The 22,601-nt window shown below is 42.7% G+C and overlaps 1 protein-coding gene across 9 annotated transcripts in view; it reads left to right on the top strand.

Annotated features, from left to right (window-relative positions):
- slc5a11 (solute carrier family 5 member 11) overlaps positions 1–22,601 on the top strand; it is a 52,781-nt gene that overhangs the window by 22,358 nt on the left and 7,822 nt on the right. For all 9 annotated transcript variants that reach the window (XM_068055984.1, XM_068055988.1, XM_068055987.1 and 6 more), the window contains 3 exons: positions 5,292–5,442; positions 17,977–18,145; positions 18,885–19,100. In XM_068055984.1, coding sequence (XP_067912085.1) covers positions 5,292–5,442; positions 17,977–18,145; positions 18,885–19,100 — 536 coding nt within the window. The remainder of the gene's footprint in view (positions 1–5,291; positions 5,443–17,976; positions 18,146–18,884; positions 19,101–22,601) is intronic.

Consider the following 22,601-nt stretch of genomic DNA (forward strand, 5'->3'; position numbering starts at 1 on the left):
AACAGATCTTACCAAGAAATACCACACCCTGGAAGCATCATTAAGGCTATGGATGCATTTGTTCAGTTTCCATAGTTTTCTTTCTGCATCTGCTGCCTCTTTAGGTGGTTTCAGAAACACTCCTCTCTTGAAAAATATCACCCTGCAGAAATGCGGCTTTTATGTCTTCCATGAATATGTGGCCATTAGAGCTAAAAGGATTTTCAAGATTACTTTTCCAGCTGTGGGAGAGTCCACTCTAACATTTCTATCACTCAGTCACTCTTCAAACCTTCTTTCAACTAGCTTCATTTTAGCCTTATAAGCTCCATCAGAAAGGACTTTTTTCAGTACAAATCCATTTATGTGACAAGGCCGGCTGTCCGCTACCTAGTACTGCAGAATAAACTCCAGACTCTCTCCAAATCTCTAATTCCTTGTGTTTTGCTTCTCTCATTAGTTTATCCTCAAGTTTATTGGCGGCCACTAAAACTTCACTGTCACGAGGACTTCTGCTTCTAGTTCTATTCCGAGATTGCCCTCTAGCCTTCGTTTCATTGTGAAATCTGTTCATACTACAGCCTCTATTAGCACTTTGATGTCTTTCGGAACTACTGCTAGAAAATCTCCCTCGCACTTTATCGGAGGCTCTTTCTCCAGTACGTGATTGCTTCCTTATGCAAGAGTCACTTCCAGACCCAATATTAGAACTTGCACTGCATTTTCTTACTCTCCACTCTTTCACCCCATTCTACCAGTCTATGGCCTTTGCTTGTTGGCCATCATCTTGAACATTTAACCAATATTTAAACTTGTCTGTAGATGTTCCTGCACTTCCCACAATTGTTGCATCCCTCCATTTATTGGACCCTTCTGGAATATATGTCACCCGAGTGTCTACTCGAGGCATTGTCCTTTGGATGCGATAGCTCTTTCCTGAGCATCATGATCCCTCACATTACTATCCAACCCTTGATCTACCTCATTCTGTTCCTCAGGACCTTCATCACAAAACACATGAGTATTTGAGGTACAAGGTGCATCGTTTCCCTCTATCAGCTTCTCAGATTCTGAGATTTTGTAATCAATCCCGACTAATCGTGAGGAATGAACATTAACAGTTTGATTTCCATGCCTGATAACTACTGACTTACCATCATAACCAATTACCTTACTAGGGCCCTTCCATTCCCTATGACCCTCCCTTTTATAATACACCAAATCTCCTGAGTTAAATTCCATCTCAGATGGCCTTATATGATGCCTCAGAGCTCTCTGAATTTTCTCAGAGACCTCAGCCTTGATGAAAGGCCGTCTCCCTGCACGTAAAGCATTCAAATGTGCAGAAAAAATGAATTAATTGTAGTACCTTCTAGAGGAGGAGGACTGTCACACAGTAGAGAAGGCAATTTGGGATTCTGCCTATAGACCAATTGATAGGGGCGATATCCTGCAACCATCTGAAGTGAATTTTTCGCATGAGCTGCCCATGCCAGGGCAATTGTTAACTTGCAGTTTGGCCAGTCAGCTAAGATTTTATGCAGCATTTCATCAACCACTGCGTGATTCCTTTCACAGAGCCCATTGCTGAAAGAAATTTCAGCTGCAGTATTCATAACATAATGTTCATGTTTTCACACATCTCTGAAGTCGTCATTGGCAAATTCCCTTTCATTATCAGTCAGAAACTTGGCTGCTGCTCCAAGTCCAGTCCCTATCCATTTCTCCATAATTTTGTCTATAATCAACCTTTTGACCTTACTATTTATTGTTGTAGAAAGACTAAATCTAGTTGCTAGGTCGAAAAATGTAGAATGAAATATTCTTGTCTTTGTCCCATATCTTTAAATCCATGGCAACGACCTTGTTAAAGTCATGTGCTAATGGAAGGCTGACAATAGGATGTGATGGTGTCCTCTGACACTTTTTACAGATTTCACACTTTTCACTAATCTCTTATATTATCCTCGTATACTTTTCATCAATCACACCTGCATCTTTTAGTAGGGTTTTTATTCTCTGACAAGAAGAGTGAGTAAATTGTCTGTATAACTTTGAGACAATTTGCTTTCTATCTCTGATTCTTAACACCTGATGCCAGTAATACCTCTCTAACACTTTGATTATAAACATCAGGTTTTGTTAAGGGTATACAATAATGCCCTGACTGGGTAAACTACAAATTCATTGACTTTCCAAAAACAATTGCCGTCTCATGCTCCATATCAAGTTTCATTTGTGCCTTTTTCATTGAAGGCTTACTCAACAGTAAAGATATCTCACTAGAGATACATCAGTACTGATAAAGTGGCTTACTCCAGCTATTTTACATAGAATTACTACTCTCTTTAGTGACTTCAATGTTCTGTCATCACCAAACCTAGTAGTACTTTTATATTCCTTAACCTTGCGTTGTTCCTCACTGCTAAGTGAATCCGGATAACATTATAACCAATCAGTTCCACGTACTGTCGACATGCAAGCACTATCTAATACAGCACAGTTGAACCAATCTGCAACTAACACATTCATCACTGGACTAAAACTCCTTGTGACTAATACGATTCATTCAGATTCATCAGTATCTTCCTCTTCTGCCTCAGAATTCTCTGTATTGTGTGTTATTATGAGGACTCTGCCCCTTCATTTAGGGCAGTTCATCGCATAATAATACTTTGAGTCACATCTGAAGCACCTATTAACTGTTCCTTGGGCACTCCTGGGGTTCATTCACCTATGATTGCTGTTCCAATTCTGCCAGACCTGCTAAAGGGGCTTTCATCCTTATTCCTCCTGTCTTTAACTCTTCCATTGTACTTACGCCTGCTTCCAGTATCGTGACCATTTTGAAATCCAGTAAACACTGAGTCCTCCATTCTTTGTGCCACTGCAGAATGCCTTGTTTGTTCTACCAGGGCTGCAGGAAATGAATGTTTCCCCAGGAATTTCTTTAAGGCAGCAGACATTTGATCCAACAGGGAGTCTTTGTCCAAGAACTGAACCTCAGTTAGAACCAAGAGCCTGTCCATATGCGACACCCTAGCACAATCTAGCAATTCAAATGCTAACATTGAACCAAGGATCTCCATGTTGAATTTCTTCAATCTTCTATACAGTCTGTTAAAGTCTATGATATATTCCTCCATTGAATAACTATCTGTTTTCCAAAATCTATCAAAGTCTGGCCATGCCTCATTCAATAGATCAACTTTCTTGTAAATTTCATCCAAGAATTCGAAGTGAAGATCCAACCCTTCATCAGTATCCAACTGACAAGCATCCACAAAACACTTTACTTCTGATTTTACTTTCGGCAGGAAGTTACAACGCAAAGGCCATCCCTTGTTTCCTCTTTGGTAGAGATGAAACCCATATCCACATATACACTTCATTCTTCCACTGGTCATATGGTTCAGACTCCCAGAACATCAGAGGGTAATCATACCCGCACAATTTACACTTGCTTTCTGCTATATTTTCCCCAATAGCCCGTGAGATTTTAGTTTTCTATGTAAAAAAAAAATTCATAGTTTCCAACTTTCAGCTTTAGGCAACCATCCTCTGCTACCATGTTAAACTCCAGAAAGCTTGTTATGAAAGGATAATGCTGGAGCATATTGTTACGACAAGGTGAGGAAGGGGTATAGGGCTCCCCTCTCAACCTTTTCCTGGTGTGGCCGTAACAGGGTTTAACTTTTAAAACATAATGTTTTTAGCTTCCCCTCCGTGAGTCCTTGCTCACTGCTCTCTCATTGTAATTGTAAAGGAATCAACCAGACAGGTTTTATCAAGTTTAACAAAAAAGGTGTACGTTTATTAACCTTAAAACTCTAACTCAGTTAAAACTATTAAGAATACATGATGCAATCATGCTAGTGTGCATACGTGATAAACACACACACAAATAAATACAAAGGAGTAGAAAGAATTAAAGGGGGAAGGTTTGAAGTAGTAAATGGTGTTCAATCACTGGTTTTGGGTTGGATGTAAAATCTTTGATTGAAGTTAAGTCTTGCAGTTCTCATTGGGGCCCAGTGCACACTTTCATACTTGTTTCACTGATACCAGAAGGTTGCAGGTGTCTTCTGTCTTGAGGCTTAAGTTACTTCCGTGGGTCCCTGGAACTTTGCATGAGAGAGAGAGAGAGAGACAGAGACAGAGAGAGAGAGAGAGAGACCTTGTTTCTCTTTGATCTTCAAAATTGCAGTCTGCCAAAACTTTTCTGTGAGCACAATTCAATCTATTCCCAGGTTGGCTAGCAGGTTAGTCATGTGACTAGCTCTTTGTCTGAGACAGCATCGCCTGCGAGGTTTGCTGATTCTTCAAAGCTTATCAGACACACTCAATGGGCGGAGTGGGGTGGGGTGGAATGCTGGCTCTTACACAGACAATGACTCTCAATGTCTTTTGATCATCACGAGTGACAAAACCCATCTGGCTAATTGAATCAGGGAGCACTTCCATTGTCTCTCTGTGCAACTGTCTCTCAAAATGCAAATTTGCAGCCGTGTTTTCAGCCACTGCTCTGGGGTCTTCTTAAACAAGTTATTTTCAATGTCCAGTAAGCATTCAATTAGTGTTCCATATGACGAAATTAATATGTTTCCATTTGGCAGATATGGTTTCCGTCACAGTATCTTTACTCAGTTTCACATTTATTGTGCAGAATAAAAGGATTACAAACAAGTAGATCCTCACTCAAAACCCTTCACCAGTCTCAGTAAGTGTCTGCTTATAAGTGCTCAATTAAGACCCCAATTAACACCCTCCAACTGCATATAATCAAATCATTGATACACAATTAACAGATTAACAGTCGTTAGTCTGTGGAAATCTCTTGCCCAACGAGTGGTGGATGCAGGGTCATTGAATGTTTTTAAAGCAACGATAGACAGATTCTTGACAAGGGACTGAAAGGGTATTGGGAGTGGTCAGGAATGTGGAGTTGAGTCCACAAACAGATCAGCCATGCTCTTATGGAATGGCGGAGCAGGTTCGAGGGGCCGACTCCTGCTCCTAGTTTGTATGTAGTCCACGAGGAAGATGCTCTCCCTCTCATTTTCCTCTTCCCCATGTTGGTGTGATAGATCTGCAGAAAAGGAGGGTGATTGGTTAAGCATGACTCATAACCAGATAGAGGCAGAGTTGATATGGTTGTGTGTTGCTTCACAGGATACACTGATGACTTAATAAAAGTACCACTCTATCCTGGCACTGTTCTGTCACCCTCTGTAACTCAGTCACTGTTATGATGCAATTTTTAGTACAAATCTCAGTTTGACCCCATTCTTGTTCTCACTGTTCCACTGCAGGACTGCGAGGCCTGATGATGTCAGTAATGATCGCTGCCCTCATGTCTTCCCTCACTTCAATTTTTAACAGTGCGAGTACAATATTTACAATGGACGTCTGGCACCACATCCGACCTCACTGCCCTGAGTGGGAGCTTATGATTGTTGGCAGGTAGGAAAATACTGAGCTGCCTGGGAAGAAGAAGGTCCAGGCGAAAGTACAATTACTATCTGTCCATAAGCAACATGGACCCTCTTTTGTTTTTCTGACCAAAATGTTTAATATACCATCCTACATGTTCTTCCTCTCCTTGTCTTGTAATTGTGTTGAAATCAAGACTCATCATATTCTCACCTCCTTTAGTTGTTTCCTAGTTTCTCAAAACACTGGACCTTCTTTACTGAGTCTTTCCTTCTTCTTACACTCTGTTTGTCTTCTTTGCCCCAGTGGAGATAGTTCCAGTATCTTCATCCTGTCCTCATTGCAAGAGCTTCTTATCTCTGGTAGCTTTTCGATGCCATCATGCAGCAAGGGAGGTGTGGGGGGTGGGGGGGGGGGGGGGAGGGGAGGGAATGTTTTTCTATCATGTTTGTCAGAAACATCATAAAATGCTTTACGTACAGTGAATGCTTTGAATTGCAGTTACTGTTGTCATGTAAGGAAATATGGCAACGATTTAGCCAGGAACATTGAGGGAGAGCTTTGGCCGTCATTTGTTAGAGCTCCAAATAATAATCCAGAATATGAAGAAAGTAAGTAGATTTATTCTGGGTCTTAAACAATTTTATGCACAGCATTTCATTGCTAGCTCGGAAACTCCATCCTGAAAACTGACTGATTTTTTTAGTCAGGATCTAACCAGAACATTAATTGTGGCATTACCGACACCAAAAGCATCTTAAAATTTACATACTCAAAGGTAAACTCATTACATCTTCCTTACTTTAAAACCAATAAAGATCAATCTTTATTTACAACTAAATAATTCACTTGCTCTATTCAATTGTAAATATTATCAGTACTCCTGTAGTATTATAAAATGACGCCTTGTGAAGAGTTTCCCTATTTCCCAAAATTACTAATCCCTCATATGCAATCCTCAAACATTTTACATTTCTCAAGTATTTCTGGATATTTTGACCTAGATTTTCTCCCACCCCTCGTTGATTGGGCTCCATCACTGGGGGTGGAGGGAGTGCAGGGGGTAGGGTGGCACAGGGGTGGAGATGCCCCCTGACCCTGAATGGATTTTTGGCCTTGCAGTGGTGGTGGGGGGTATTGGGGTGGGGAGTGGTCACCAGAACATTGGAGTTATGATACAGCTGATCTCTGGGGTTATGGCACCGTTGGGATGTAATCACTTCTGTGCTGCCTACTAATTGGCAATTTTTTAAATGAAAGAGTGGTTTAAGTACCCCTGCGCACCCCCCCACCCCCCATTTGCATAGGTCTTGGTTGGCAATAATATTTTACCCTCCCTCTTTATTGATGGTTTTTCAATGCTGGAGAGCTGAGACAAACAGAATGCCCTTGAGTCAAATGGAAACCGTGTTTCCCTCATTTGAATGTTGTTATACATTCACCCAGATACAGTGGAGGTACTGGACATCCAACAAGGCTCACCCCAGGAAAATCAGGGGTGGGGGAGGTGCAAGAGATGACATGGCCAAATGATACTCTGTGCATCACCCTGCTGCTGTCTGCCCCAGCTCAACTGGAGGTTGGAAAGCAGAAAGCCTTGGCTCCACCTCACAATTAAATCCTCTCACTTCAGGAATTTCACAGTGATGGATTTGGTCTTAAATCACTCTCTCAGTCTTTAATCTGTCAAGTAATAAAGACAATACTGTTGAGGTTGAACCTGTGGTTGCTATATCCTCAATAGGTAAATCCAGCCGTCCATTCCACACTTGCATCTTTTGTGTACTGATGACTATGTACAATATGACTCTATGTAACAATCCAACTTGTTTGTACCAAATGTGACCTTGGATACACTAGCTCTTTTGCAATGATTTTCTGTGTTTAGGTACCTCTCAGGTTTACTTTATCATCACATTTCTACAACACAGGACTCCTTGCTTGCCGAACAGCGGAAGCAGCATGCAACAGAGCGAAGCAATCCCACAACCAATAGATTAGATCAAAGCTCTGCAGTCCTGCCACATTCAGTTGTGAATGGTGGTGGACAATTAAACAACTAACAAGAGGAGGAGGTTCCACAAATATTCCCATCCTCAATGATGGGGGAGCCCAGCACACCAGTGCAAAGATAAGGGTGAAGCATTCATAATCATCTTCAGCCAGAAATGCCGAGTGGATGATCCATCGCTGCCCCCTCCTGAGGTTCCCAGCATCACAGATGCCAGTCTTCAGCCAAGCTGATACACTCCACATGATATCAAGAAACGGTTAAAAGCACTGGATACTGCAAAAGCTAAGGGTCCTAACAACATCCTGGCAGTAGTACTGAAGACCTGTGCTCCAGAACTAGCCGCGCCCCTAGCCAAGCTGTTCCAGTACAGCTACAACACTGGCATCTATCCGACAATGTGGAAAATTGCCCAGGTATGTTCTATCCACAAAATGCAGGCCAAATCCATCTGGCCAATTATTGCCCCATCAGTCTACTTGCGAACATCAGCAAAGTGATGGAAGTGCTATCAAGTATCACATAAACAGCAATATCCTGCTCACCGATGCTCATTTTGGGTTCCACCAGGGACACACAGCTCCTGACCTCATTACAGCCTTGCTCCAAACATGGACAAAAGAGCTGAACGCAAGAGGTCGGCACAGTGGCGCAGTGGTTAGCACCGCAGCCTCACAGCTCCAGGGACCCGGGTTCGATTCTGGGTACTGCCTGTGCGGAGTTTGCAAGTTCTCCCTGTGTCTGCGTGGGTTTCCTCCGGGTGCTCCGGTTTCCTCCCACATGCCAAAGACTTGCAGGTTGATAGGTTAATTGGCCATTATAAATTGCCCCTAGTATAGGTAGGTGGTAGGGAAATATATAGGGACAGGTGGGGATGTGATAGGAATATGGGATTAGTGTAGGATTAGTATAAATGGGTGGTTGATGGTCGGCACAGACTCGGTGGGCCGAAGGGCCTGTTTCAGTGCTGTATCTCTAAAAAAAAAAGGTCAGGTGTGAGTAATCGCACACGATATCAAGACAGCATTTAACTGAGTGTGGCATCACATCCTAGGGGTTACCATTGAGCAGAAACTGAACTGGAGTAGTCACATAAATATTGTGGCTACAAGAGCAGGTCAGAGGCTGGGAATTCTGCACCGAGTAACCCACCTCTTGACTCCCAAAAGCCTTTCCACCATTTACAAGGCACAAGTCAGGACTGCGATGGAATAATCTCCACTTGCCTGGATGAGTGCTACTCCAACAACACTCAGGAAGCTCAACATCATCCAGGACAAAGCAGCCCGCTTGATCGGCACCCGATCCACCACCTTCCACATTCATTGCCTCCACCACCGATGCACAGTTGCAGCAGTGTGTACCATCTACAACATGCACTGCAGCAACTCACCACGCCACCTTCGACAGCACCTTCCAAATCCCTGACCTCTTCCAACTAGAAGAACAAGGACAGCAGGTGCATGGGAACACCACCACCTGCAAGTTCCCCTCCAAGCCACACACCATCCTGACTTGGAAATATGTCACCAGTCCCTCACTGTTGCTGGGTCTAAAACCTGGAACACCCTTTGTAACAACACTGTGGGAGAACCCACACCAGATGGACTGCAGCAGTTCAAGAAGGTGGCTCACCACCACCTTCTCAAGGACTATTATGGATAAGCAATAAATGCAGGCCTTGTCAGCAAAACCCACATCCCATGAAAGAATAAAATTCCAATACTTTTGGACTCTAAATTTAATAAAATTAAATAAAACTTTGGCTTTTTGCTGTGCCTTCATAGATCTGAATTACCTGTCTTAGAAATGATTCTTTGTTACTATACACTGTCTCAAACCCTTGCTATTTGACCTAGCTTCTGATCAATACTTTGAGTAGGAACAGGAGTAAGCCACTCAGCCCCTCGAGACGGTTTCGCCATTCAATGAAATTATGGCTGAACATATCTTAATTCCATCATACACCCTGGCTCTGTATCCATTAATACCCTTGCCTAATAAAAAATTGCAATCCCAGTTTTGAAATTTTCAAATGACTCCCAACCTTGAGAGCTTTTTAGAAGAGAAAATTCTAGATTTCCATTACCCTTTGTGTGAAGAAGTGCTTCCTAACATCACTTCTGATTGGCCTTGGTCTAATTATAAGGTCCCCTTATTCTAGCCACCTCCAAACCTATACAGGACAAGAGGAAATAATTTCTTTCTATTGTTATGACCAAGGCAGGAGTAATGCACTGTTAATTCAGTCCCACTACTCCACAGGTCAAAGCATATCAAATAAAGTTTCCCACGTACTGAAGAATAGCCAAATTAAATACTGTAATTTTCCAGAATAATACTGTAGTTTACCCAGAATAAAGCACACCAAACCAGGTTTCTTTAAACAAAAACGATATTAACTATTTATTGGAAAAGAAATAATATGTCTTAACTGCTAATCTAAGAAATCTATATATGAAAAACTCCTTATTTCCTTAACATTCATGCACACACACACATACATTCAATAAAAAAAAGGTTAACCAGGGGAAAAGGATTTTTGGTTTACGGCCGTTTCTCAGGAATAGAAGGAATAATAAAAATAATTGAGTTTATCATGTTCTGGTAGTATGTTTTTGGTATGGTGAAGTGTGCCAGAGTCGAATAGTCGGATGCCACTCGAAGTCTCTCCAGGCGAGGTTGATGAACAATCTGTGATGGGTAGGCTTTTCAAGTCAATTTGTCTGCAGCAGGTGTCACACAGATCTTTCAGCAGGGGTGCAACAACAGGTCTGCTTGGGGTTTTAAAACAGCAGTCTAGCAGTAGAAGCTTTCTTAAGATTTCAGGATCTCCCAAAACACAGGAGGCAGCAGGAACCACTCCGGATACAGGAATTCTTCAGAGACTGGAGGCAATAGGAATCTGCCACCTTTCAAATGCAGGATTCCTTTTTAAGAGATGCAAGTCTCCTTCACAGAGAGAGGTAACACTTTTCTGGGTCTCCCTCTCTTGTTCCAGGCAGGTCAAAGCAAAGATTTCAAATACCTGCCTTTTGTCCAATTCACCAGCTTTTTAAAGGGTCAAAGGTGAATAAAAGAACCTTCCTGAACTTGGTCACATTTCCAGACACAGTGTCCCCCTTGTCACTCAGAAGCTGAAAAAAGGTCAAAACCCCTATGGTTTCCTTGAAATTGCTGGTCTTGGGGGGGTTGCTCCCTCAAATATTTTACGGCCTCCCCGCCATCATTCACGGCATCAAGAAGCTGGTAAAATCCAGCCTGGTGTCTCTCCATGTCACTCAAAAACTGCTCTGAAGAAAGGTCAAACTCCTGTGGTTTCCTTGAAATTGTTGGCTTTCCTGTCCTTGTACAAGTTCAACTTTCTTTCAAAGCACCCATAAAGTTCAACTGTTGTTACAAATTTCCTTTCAAAACATTGCATAAATTCCAATTATTTGCAGGTCTCTTCCACTGAACACAAATCTTTTTCTCAGCTTTTAAAACACACAGAATTCTAAGTTCTGAGTTAAAAAAAAACTTTTGTAACACCTCTGCCCTTGGCGAAATGTAATGCCATTTTTAAATGCATTTCGTTACAATGTAAAAATAGGAGTTGAAAACATTTTAAACACATTTTTGCACACACGCCCTTCATTCACTCTATTGGTAGTTAACACAACCTTGCTTTGTACCATTGTTACTCATGTAACTCAACAAAGTTAAATTCGTGACAAAGCATCTGCGGTAACATTGTTTTTTCCTAAAATGTGTATAATCTTCAAGTGATAAGGCTGTAATAATAAACTCCATCTGAATATTCTGGCATTTTGAGGTTTAAACTTTTCCACAAAGATTCTCCCAATCAGCCAATTGCAACCTTCCAAATATAGCCTCCCAGTTGTTTCATGTGTTCCTTCCAAGTGTCCCTATAGACCAGCACCTTAACAAGGTGAACTGCACAGTTAGGAACACTGGCCACTACTGGGTTCACTAGTCTCTGAGAAGGTTTTGAGTATCTATTAACCTGTATGGTATTACTTGATACTGGAAAACCCCGTCCAATGTGACAAAAACGGATTCTTTCTTAGCTTGAGGTGTCAAAGGAACTTACCAGTATCCCTTTAACAAATCTATCTCTGTATGTAACATGGCACTGCCCATTCTGTTGATACAGTTTTCTAAGCAAGGAATTGGGTAGGAGTCTGCCTTCGTTACTGCATTGACTTTTCTGTATTCAATGCAAAGTTGGATTGACCCATCAAGTTTAGGCACTAATACTATTGGCGAACTCCAGCTGCTTTGACAAGGTTCAATTAAGTTGTTTTCCAGCATGTTTTAGATTTCTGCTTTCTCTTGGGCCTGGACTTAAGTGGTAAGAATGCTGTTTTATCGGAATAGATTCCCCTCCATCCAATTCATGTGTGGCGAAGGTTGTACATCCTGGCTTATCCCGGCGACTGCAGGAGAAACTGATACTTTTGCTCCAATGCAATCATTCCCTCTGAGTAGGTCAATTCCCTCTACTGGCAAACTATGGACAACTCCTCCAGTTACCATCCCAGACATTAGGTCACACTCTAGGTGCACTCGATACAAAGGTACAGGTATGTACTCCCCGACAATACCATTAACTAAAACTTTAGCATTCAGTGCGCTCTCTGGTGGAAATGTTATACCTTTCGCCAGCAAAAGAGTTTGGCTTGCTCCTGTATACCTAAGTGTTAGAATAGGTTTGTCTGCCTTACTTGAGGGCTATGGAGTTACTTTTCCTTTTGACAAGAATTCCCTATAACTTTCAGATATCTTATTTTCAACCTCTACACTCAATTTAGTTTTTGTATCTGGTTTTACAGCTGCCATTAAAGCTACAGCCTGTTCTGCTGTACTCTCAGTCAGAGCCCCTTTCTGTGCACTTGTGTACCCTAACAAGTCCCATGGGTTTACCTCGCAACTTCCAGCATTCTGAACGAAGATGTCCCACCTTGTGGCAATGATAACACTTAGGCTTGTGGACCTCACTTCTACCCTCAGCACCTTCCTTTCTGCCTGGAGGAGGGGATTCCAGGGCATTTCCAGCTGTTCCATCTTGTCCCCGGCTTCTTACCTTCCTTTCACTCTCCCACTTTCTATCCATCTCTGGTTTGTAGGGGTGACGGACAAAGGGTTTTGGCTTACTCACAAGCTCGAAATCATCAGCGATTTCTGCTGCTTGCCTGGCTTTTGAAACTTTTTGGTTCTCTGCATGAGTTCTCACTACTGGAGAGATTCTTCCAAGAGAATCAGTTCTCTAAGGTTCTCATACATGGCTTCCATCTTTATTGCCCATATCCAACGATCAAAATTAATTTGCTATACTCTCTCAAATTCTACACAGGTCTGCCCAGCCAATCTCCGGAGATTCTGAAACTTCTGTTGGTAAGCTTCAGGGACTAACTAATACGCAGCGAGAATAGCCTTTTTTGCCATCGCATAATCTGCAGAAGCCTCTTCAGAAAGCATGGTATAAACATCATGAGCTCTGCCCATCAACTTGCTTTGCATAAGCAGTGTCCAGCCTTCCTTTGGCCATTTCATTTGTTTGGCTATTTTTTCAAAAGAAATGAAAAATGCCTCTATGTCCCTTTCCTCAAACTTAGGGAGCGTTTGTATAAATTTAAACAGCTTTTCACTGGGTCCTGGGCTGGATTCAGATTCTTCCTGACCAGAATTTTCCCTGGAGTCAAGACCACTCGTTTGTCTTAGTTCCATCTCTTTTAATCTAAATTCCTTCTCTTCTCTTTCACTTTCTGTCTGAAGTTCAAGTTTTCTAATTGCCATTTCTTTTGCTGCACAAATTTTTTCATTTCTTGTTCCTGCTCAAGTTTTTTCATTTCTATCTGAATTTTAGCCAATTCAACTGCATCACTCTCTGACTTACTATCTTCTTGTTCTTCTTTTTCTTCTTCCAATTTTAAATGTTGGGTTATTACATCAATTATCTCTGGTTTTTTAGCACCTGATTTCTATTCTAACCCCAATTGTGCTGCCAAATCTTTTAGTTTAATCTTGGTTAAAGTTGTCAAGTCACTGAGGGACATATTCTCCTTTCCCAAAAAAACTGCAGTAGCTGCTAATGCCATTCCAGTGGTGTAGACTTTACCCTATTACACAAGAAACCTGGTTGTTTTTTTCCCCTCAATTATTTACTCTCCTTACAATTAACATAGTTAGCGTTGGAAACACTCCTGACAAGAGTCCCCAATTAATATGTTAGACCAAAGCGGGAGTAATGCACTGTTAATTCAGTCCCACTACTTCACAGGTCATAGCATATCAAATAAAGTTCCCCACCTACTGAAGAATAGCCAAATTAAACACTGTAGTTTTTCCCCAGAATAAAGCACACCAAACCAGGTTTCTTTAAACAACAACAAAATTAACTATTTATTACAAACGAAATAATAGGTCTTAACTACTAATGAGAGAAATCTATATATGAAAAACTCCTTATTTACCTAATCCTCATGCACATACACATACATTTTTAAAAAATGGTTTACTGGGGATAAAGGAGTTTTGGTTTACTGTTGTTTCTAAGGAATAGAAGGAATAATAAAAATAATTGAGTTTATCATGTTCTGGTAGGATGTTTTTGGTATGGTGAGGTGTCCCAGAGTCGAATAGTCGGATGCCACTCGAAGTCTGTCCGGGCGAGGTTGATGAACAATCTGTGATGGGTAGGCTTTTCAAGTCAATTTGTCTGCAGCAGGTGTCACACAGATCTTTCAGCAGTGGTGCAACAACAGGTCTGCTTGGGGTTTTAAAACAGCAGTCTAGCAGTAGAAGCTTTCTTAAGATTTCAGGATCTTCCAAAACACAGGAGGCAGCAGGAACCACTCTGGATGCAGGAATACTTCAGAGAATGGAGGCAATAGGAATCTGCCACCTTTCAAATGCAGGATTCCTTTTTATTTATTTTGAGATACAGCACTGAAACAGGCCCTTCAGCCCACTAAGTCTGTGCCGACCAACAACCACCCATTTATACTAACCCTACAGCAATCCCATATTCCCTACCACCTACCTACACTAGGGGCAATTTACAATGGCCAATTTACCTATCAACTTGCAAGTCTTTGGCTGTGGGAGGAAACCAGAGCACCCGGCGAAAACCCACGTGGTCACAGGGAGAACTTGCAAACTCCACACAGGCAGTACCCAGAATCAAACCCAGGTCGCTGGAGCTGTGAGGCTGTGGTGCTAACCACTGCGCCACAGAGAGAGGTAACATTTTTCTGGATCTCCCTCTCTTGTTCCAGGCAGGTCAAAGCAAACATTTCAAATGCCTGCCCATTGTCCAATTCACTGGCTTTTTAAAGGGTCCAAGGTGAAAAAAGAACCTTCCTGAACATGGTCACATTTCCAGTCACAGTGGGCTGAATTTTATCATGGCCGCACTTTGCGGCGGCGCACTGTGAAGTCAGCGCCCTTCCGACACAGAAGTGCTGCCGCCAAGCCCCCACGATATTACACGCGGGGGCTCATTTAAATGGAGGGGATGGAGCGGCCGCCCCCAGTGATATAGAGGGGGCGGCTGCTGCGTCCCTGGCAACGGTGTCCGGCGCCACTGTGCTGGCACCGGCGCCATTTTTAAAGGGCTTCAAGCCCTTACATGACATTTAAATTTTTAAAGATAAAACATGGTGCAAATGTAAGTGAAACACCTAATAACATTCTCATTGCCCTCACACACACCCCCGAGGAAGAATCGATGGATTAATTAGACATTCCCCCCAAAAAAGTTTTGGTCTGATCCTCACCTTTTCCTCCCCCGACCTTTAGCTCCTTTAAACCTTGGCCCCTTCCCACCATCCACCCCATCAATCAAAAGTCCTTTCCCCCCTTCCCCCACACCCTGAAATTTGCACTCCTCCCCCATCCCTACTAGTGTCTCGTCTTGGAGCTCCGTATGATTTTTGTTCAGTGGAAGACGCATGCAAATAATTTGAATTCCTGCAATGTTTTGAAAGGAAGTTCATAACAACAGTTGAACTTCAGGGATGCTTTGAAAGGAAGTTGAACCTCTGTACTGCCCCTCCGCCGCCAGGGTGGTACTTCCCCTCATTAGATCACAGAAGGCGAGGCAAGGTCGTGGGTCTTGGGGGGGTTGCTCCCGCAAGTATTTTACGGCCTCCCCGCCATCATCCATGGCATCAAGAAGCTGGTAAAATCTAGCCTGGTGTCTCTCCATGTCACTCAAAAAGTGCTCTGAAGAAAGGTCAAACTCCTGTGGTTTCCTTGAAATTGCTGGCTTTCCTGTCCTTGTACAAGTTCGACTTTCTTTCAAAGCACCCATAAAGTTCAACTGTTGTTACAAATTTCCTTTCAAAACATTGCAGAAATTCCAATTATTTGCAGGTCTCTTCCACTGAACAAAAATCTTTTTCTCAGCTTTTAAAACACAAAGAATTCTAAGTTCTGAGTACAAAAAAAACCCTTTTGTGACACTATCTGCCCTATCAATTCCTTTAATCATCTTCAAAACCTCCCTTATATCACTTCTTAATCTTATATACTCAAACCGTCCCTTCCTGGCTCAGCGGCTACCTTTCTTACTTACCTCTATTTCCAGTGCCTTGGGACGTTTTACATTAAAAGGGCTATATAAATGTTAGCTTCCAAACCCCATGCTTAGATCAGAGTAGACTTGTTCAGTCTACATCTAGCCAATTGTTAACATTGATACATCACTTACTGATGTCAAGAGAATGTCCCTAAATTCTCAAATTTCACCTATCATTAAAGTATCAATAAAATAGGGACCAGAAAATTCCCAACTGAGAGAGATTGGAAGCGAGAGGTGAGAGTGGTATTCTCTATTCGATGACGAACTTTACCTCATACCAGTATTAAGAGAGAGGTTCTGAAAGAACATCCTGAGGTATGGGAAAGGTATTCAAGTCTTGGACAGGCTTTAACTTTAAATAGAGCTGAAGAGTTAGTGAGGGGAAAGTGATTGGAATTTAAAAAGAAACTGAGCTTCTTGGATGCAGCTTTAGCAATGGAGAAGATGTGAAATTCAACCTGCATTGAATTATAAGCTACAAAGCTTCCACTACTTCCCGTAAACATAGGCTGTTCTGTGCAATGCTCCTGCATCACAACACTGGGATATCTGAAGCACTTTGAACAATTCTCGATTCTCAAACCAGCACTTGCAGTATGTGTTCAGAATGATCTCCTCTCAATATGCATATCTTTATCTTTATCTGCCACAGCCCTTCAGTGAAGGATTGTAATGTGTTTACCATTAAGAAATAAAATCAGCTATTTTCATGTTCAACAAGAGGCTTTCTGGATTTCCCTCCTCCTTCTGCTCCTCTGTCTCGCTCTCTCTCCATTTATCTTTATGCCCTTTTTCATACTCATAGAGTCATAGAGTTATACATGACAGAAACAGGCTCTTCGTCCCATCGTGTCTATGCCGGCCATCAAGCACCTAACTATTCTAATCCCATTTTCCAGCACTCCTCTCCTTTCAATAAAGCTTTCGTTATCTGAGCACTTCTATCTGTGGCATTTTTCTTCAATTACTTTTCAGCTAGAGTATTGTGTCCAATTCTGGATTCTGGTCCACTTTAGGAAGGACATGAAGGCTTTGGAAAGGGTGCAGAAGAGGTTTACTAGATTCGTTTGAAGGATGAGTAATTAATTATGTGGAATGACTGGAGAAACTGGGATTATTCTCCTTAGATCAGAGAAGGCTACAAGGAGGTATGATGGAGGGAGGGGAAATATGGTAGGGGGAAATCAGCAAAGTTTAAATGCACCGAATTAAATTGAATGTCCACCCTATTTGTATCACTGCAAAAATCCATGGAATGTTGCATCTTCACATCAGTGCCACTTATTAACCCTGCTGCTTATCCCACCAATGTTCGTAGGGGCAGCAGAGATCATCTGATTTAGATGCCTTCGGCAGGATAGGGGTGCATTTGGGGCACTAACCCCCACTGAAGATGTAGAAAAGTCTAGGCGGGGTGTGGAGGGGGGGGGGGGGGAGGGTACCAATTCATCCCAAGAAGATTCAGTTGCCTTAATATCACTTTATCAGTCCAGCTATGGTCCCTAGAACTGCCAGTTGGTTGGCCTGTTCCAAGTGTATCAACACAACCATATCCCAAGTCCCTAGCATACCCCAGGCTGCAGGATCTTCGACATTTGCAGTTGCTGTCAGCACTCCTGTCTCCTTATGTCGATAGCCCTGTAAAAGGTGGACAAAGGGATCACTTCTACAAAGCCATCCCATAAATCCTGTTGTTGGATCAGAACCTAACGTAACTGAGTCCCAGCATGGTTTCTGGCCATTCTAATGGGCTTCCACTGAAGTTTTGGTGGATATTCAGCATCCCCCACCTCCCCAACTCCCATGTCGGTACAAAAAGCCTTTCCTTTAGGAATTTGCAAAAAAAAGTTGTTAAATAGGAAATTACAGATGCAGAAAAGTTTCACCAGTGTCTTGTTGCATTAGCATTGAGTGGAGACAAGGCTTCTATGCGCCGTTTCTAAATTTGATTTTTCATTTGTTCCAGGGTGTTTGTTCTAGTCCTGGTGGCGCTATCTGTCCTGTGGATTCCTTTGGTGCAAATGAGCCAAGGTGGCCAGCTCTTCATGTACATCCAGTCTATCAGCTCCTACCTACAGCCGCCTGTCGCTGTGGTCTTCATAGCTGGCTGCTTCTGGAAACGAACAAATGAGATGGTGCCTGTTGCTCTAAGATTTATTTTACTATTAACTTTCAGATTTTACTATTAACTTTCAGTTAATATAAGGTGATATACTGAAGCTACCTGGGCTCTAGGTCAATTCTATTTGGTGAGCTCCTATTGTTAGCAATGACAAAGGGATACACCAATTGGAAGCCCAGTGTCTCCCTGAAAAGATGGGGAGTACTCTCTCGTACTATCCCTTTGCACATCTGGCAATGTACCAGAACTTCTCAATTAGGTAAAGGGCAGCCCAAAGAGAATTTACAAAAAACTGTATGTTCCATTTATCAGAAAACAGAGCAGAGCCTGTCCCAGCTATTCAATGATCTTTAATCCATTTGCACCAAGGAAAATTGTGTTCAAATTCTGGAATATTAGTTAAAACAATGACGTACCTCCCAGGCACCACCAATTAGTCAGGAGGTTAGCGATCAGCTTCTTCCTGCAGGTCCTGTAAAAGATTGTCTGGTGGCAGAGCTCAGAAGGCTCAGGCTATTTTTTCGGTATACTACTTTGCTTTATTTTATTTATTTATTATTTATTCTTTCATGGGATCTAGGTGTCACTGGCTAGGCCAGTATTTATTGCCCATCCCTAATTGTCCCTGGGAAGGTGGTGGTGACCCTTTTACTTTTGCTTTTCAATGTAAAAAAAAATCTTGCAGAGAATGTGTCTCATTGAGGTATTGGATGAACTATGGAACTCATGTCTGACTCTGCTTGTATGCACAGGGCGCGTTCTGGGGCCTCTTCACAGGGATCCTGGCCGGTTGCATTCGAATGGCTTTGGATTTTATTTACCCAGAGCCTCTGTGTGGCCACCCTGATAACCGGCCTCTGGTGACCAAGTACGTTCATTACCTGCACTTTTCCATCATCCTTTCTGTCTTTACACTGATCGTTGTGGTGGTCATCAGTCTCAGTACAAAACCTCCAGATCCAGAAAAGGTAAATGATTCAGTCACTTCAAAAACAAAATTGAGCTCAGCTAAGAGAGAGGCTTAAGGACCTTGGTGTACTTACAGAACCAGGGGATGTGTATTTAAACCGCACATGAGTAGTTGGATGTTAGGCGATTCCTCTTTTCCCAGAGAGTAGTGAGTCTCTGGAAAGGGGAGGGAAGTATCTCGTCATGATGCTCCAATCTTCATGATGTGTGGGGCAAGCTTGATAGACCAGCTGGTCTTTTCTTGCCTGTCAATTTTGTATGTTCATATTTGCTTGTAAAACTGAAGTGAATGTGGTTGAATAGTGTTACGACCAGGTGAGAAAGTGGTCTAGGGGTTCCCTCTCAGCCTTTTCCTGGTTTGGCCACAACAGGGCTGAATTTTTAAAACACCGTGTTTTTAGCTTCCCCTCAGTGAATCCTTGTTCACTGCTCTCCAATTCTAATGGCAAAGAAATCAACCAGACAGGTTTTCTTAGATTTAAACAAGAAAGGTATAAGTTTATTGACCTTAAAACTCTAATTCGGTTAAAACTACTAAAAATACGTGCCGTGACCATGCTAGAAAGCTTACGCGATAAACAGACATGCAGATAGAGACAGAAAAGGAGAAAGAATCTAAGGGAAAGATTTGAAGCAATAGCTGGAGTTCATTTACTGTCTTTTGAGTTCGACGTAAAGTCTTTGATTGCAGTTAAATCTTGCCGTCTCATAGGAGCTCTGTGCACAGTTCCAAACTTGTTTCGATGGTTTTCTGTCTTGAGGCTTAGTTTCTTCCGTGGGTCCCTGCCTTTGCGTGAGAGGGAGAGAGAGAGACAGGAAGAGGTTGTCTTCTTGAAATCCAGTTGCAGTCTCTTCTTTTTGTGAAAGAGAGAGAGAGACAGGGAGAGATGCTCTCTCTTCAAGTTCAGTTGCAGTCTGTCTTTTTCTGTGTGGCACAATTCAAACCAAACCTAGGCCAATCATATGATTAGCTCCTTTTTTGGAACAACCTGCCCGGTGAGGTTTTGTGGATTCTTTCAATTTTAGTAGACATCCTCAGCAGGGGCTGGAATGCTGACTTTTACACATTCAATGTCTTTTGATCAAAATGTATCTGGTTAATTGAATCAGGAGCAGTTCCATTGTCTTCTCCAGGCAACTGTCTTTTAGAATTCAAATGTTTCCAGCTGCTGCCCTTTCAGAATGCAGGTGCAGCCATGTTTTCAGTGCAGGAAGAGTTTAAAATTAATGTTCCATATGACAAAATTAATATGCCTCATTTTTGGCAGGTGTGGTTTTCCTAACACCTCCACATCCAGCAGAATGAACTGCAATTTTAGAAGAGCATTACATTAAAAGAGAATAGAGAGAAGAGTAAGTACAGGAAAACACACATGCATTTCTCTCATTCATTCTCATTCATTCAGAAATCCTAAAAATGTTACAGCCTGTCTTTCCTTGGTAGCAGTGCTGCTTTAAACTGCCCTGTTTGGCATCCCAATATACATGTGATTTTTGGGGTGGTTTTTCACTTTGCACATTTCCATGACTGCCTAGGGTGTCTGTTGAGGTCTGCAGGGGGAGGGTTAGATGTAATTAGCTCAAGTGTGGAGTTCTGCTCATGAGAGTCAGTAGTGGGTGGATCCATTCTGTACTCTCTTTCAGTGCTTTGATGAGTCATGCAAGGGCTTTTCAACATTAGGGGATGGTTGGTTCCCTTTTCGCCTGACTGTGGGGTTGGATTCTTTGCTAATATTCCCTTTGTCCTCTGGGACACTCCTGCTTGCAGGTATTTGTCCAGATTCTACTGTACTCCCCAGCGGCATCTCGACTAGGTGAGGCATCACCCTTACAGTTTCTCTGTTTTCTTGAGGACTTTCTTTGCCTCTTCAGGTTTCTGTAAATGCTGTTAACAACTCTGGTGGGGTACTTCTGATGTCTGCATTTACATAGGAGGATGTGGAGTTTAATATTTCCAATATTTTGGGGTTTGCTGACTGGACAGTAGGGGTTTCCATTTGGGATTCCTCCTGGTCTTCCTTTAACCTGTCCTTTTTGTCCCTTTTTCCCCTTTCTGCTCTAACTTTTTTACCAGCCCTGTGCTTTTCTGTCCATTTTTGTTCTCAGCAAGGTCCCTTACAATTCACCAGCCCTCTGCTGGAGGATTTCCCAAAAGCCGATACAGGACTTAGGAGTGCAGATTTCACTGTCGGTTGGGGGTTCCCCTCAACCTGGCACATGTGGCAACTCCTACAGTACTGCACCACATCTTTGTGGAGTTTTGGCCAATCAAACTGCTGTCTTATGCAGGCTTTGGTTTTTCATATACCAACATGTACAGTCACTGTAATCTCATGGGCCATTCTTAATATTTCTCTCTGGTACCTCTGCGGCACTACTAATTGGTGAACCACTGTCCACTCCTTGCTCTCAGGACTGTGAGGACAACTCCACTTCCTCATCAGTACCTCATTCTTTAAATAGTAGCAGTCAGGGACTCCCTCTGCTTCAATTTCAGACTGGGCAGCCTGTGCTAACTCTCTGTATACTAGGTCAGCTCGCTGAGCTTCAGCTAGGGAAGATTCATTTAATTTATTCCCTGGGTCTTCTAACGTGCCAAAGAAAGTCTCAGACAGACAGACCTCATGGTCATCTGCCTGCAGTGCCAATTCAGTCTCCTCTGGGGGAGCCGGTTTGAGCATGGCCCAATTCACCGACACATGCAGGCAAACTGCAGGGGACCGTTTCCTGCCGCTGCCCTGTCTCTCTGACCTCCTGCGGTTTCTTTTTCACTACTGGGGAAGCTACCACCTTCACCCCTGCAAGATCATTATGTCAGAGCAGGTCAACCCTATCCAAAGACAAACTAGGAACAATCCCGATGGTCACTGGCCCCGAAACTACGTCGCATTCCAGGTGCACCCGGTGTAAAGGTACAGACGTACACTGCCCTCCAATACCATTCACCACCATTCTGGTATTTACTGCACTCTCTGGGGGAAAGGTCAAACATTTTCGCAGAAAAAAGGATCTAGTGGCCCCTGTATCCCTGAGGATTACTATGGGCTTGCTTGCCCCACTCGAGGGGTATCGGGTTACTCTCCCTTTAGACACAAAATCTTGATAACTTTCCAGAATCCTATTAAAATTTCCTGCACTTGCAGCAGTACATTTTCTAGCTCTTACTATTACTGTAGTTAAAGCCACAGCTTGTTCAGCTGTGCTTTCCATCAGGATCCTTTCTCCTTCCCTGAGCGGGTGTGCCCTGATTAACCCTTCAGGCTTTCCCCGTAGTGTCCAGTAGTCAGCTATTAGATGACCTGCCTTATTATAACGGAAGCACACAGGTCTCTGGGTCTCACTCCTACTTGCAGCATTATCTTTTTGGCTGGAGGAGGGCCCCCTGTGTCTCCAGCTTTTCTTTCTCTCCCAGGATGGCTTGGGCTTCTATCACCTTCCCACCCTTTGTCCTTTTCGGGTTTGTGGGGGTAACTAGGAAAGGTTCTCCCCTGGGGAACCGA

Source organism: Heterodontus francisci, chromosome 24 (assembly GCF_036365525.1).
Source record: "Heterodontus francisci isolate sHetFra1 chromosome 24, sHetFra1.hap1, whole genome shotgun sequence".
Taxonomy (NCBI): domain Eukaryota; kingdom Metazoa; phylum Chordata; class Chondrichthyes; order Heterodontiformes; family Heterodontidae; genus Heterodontus; species Heterodontus francisci.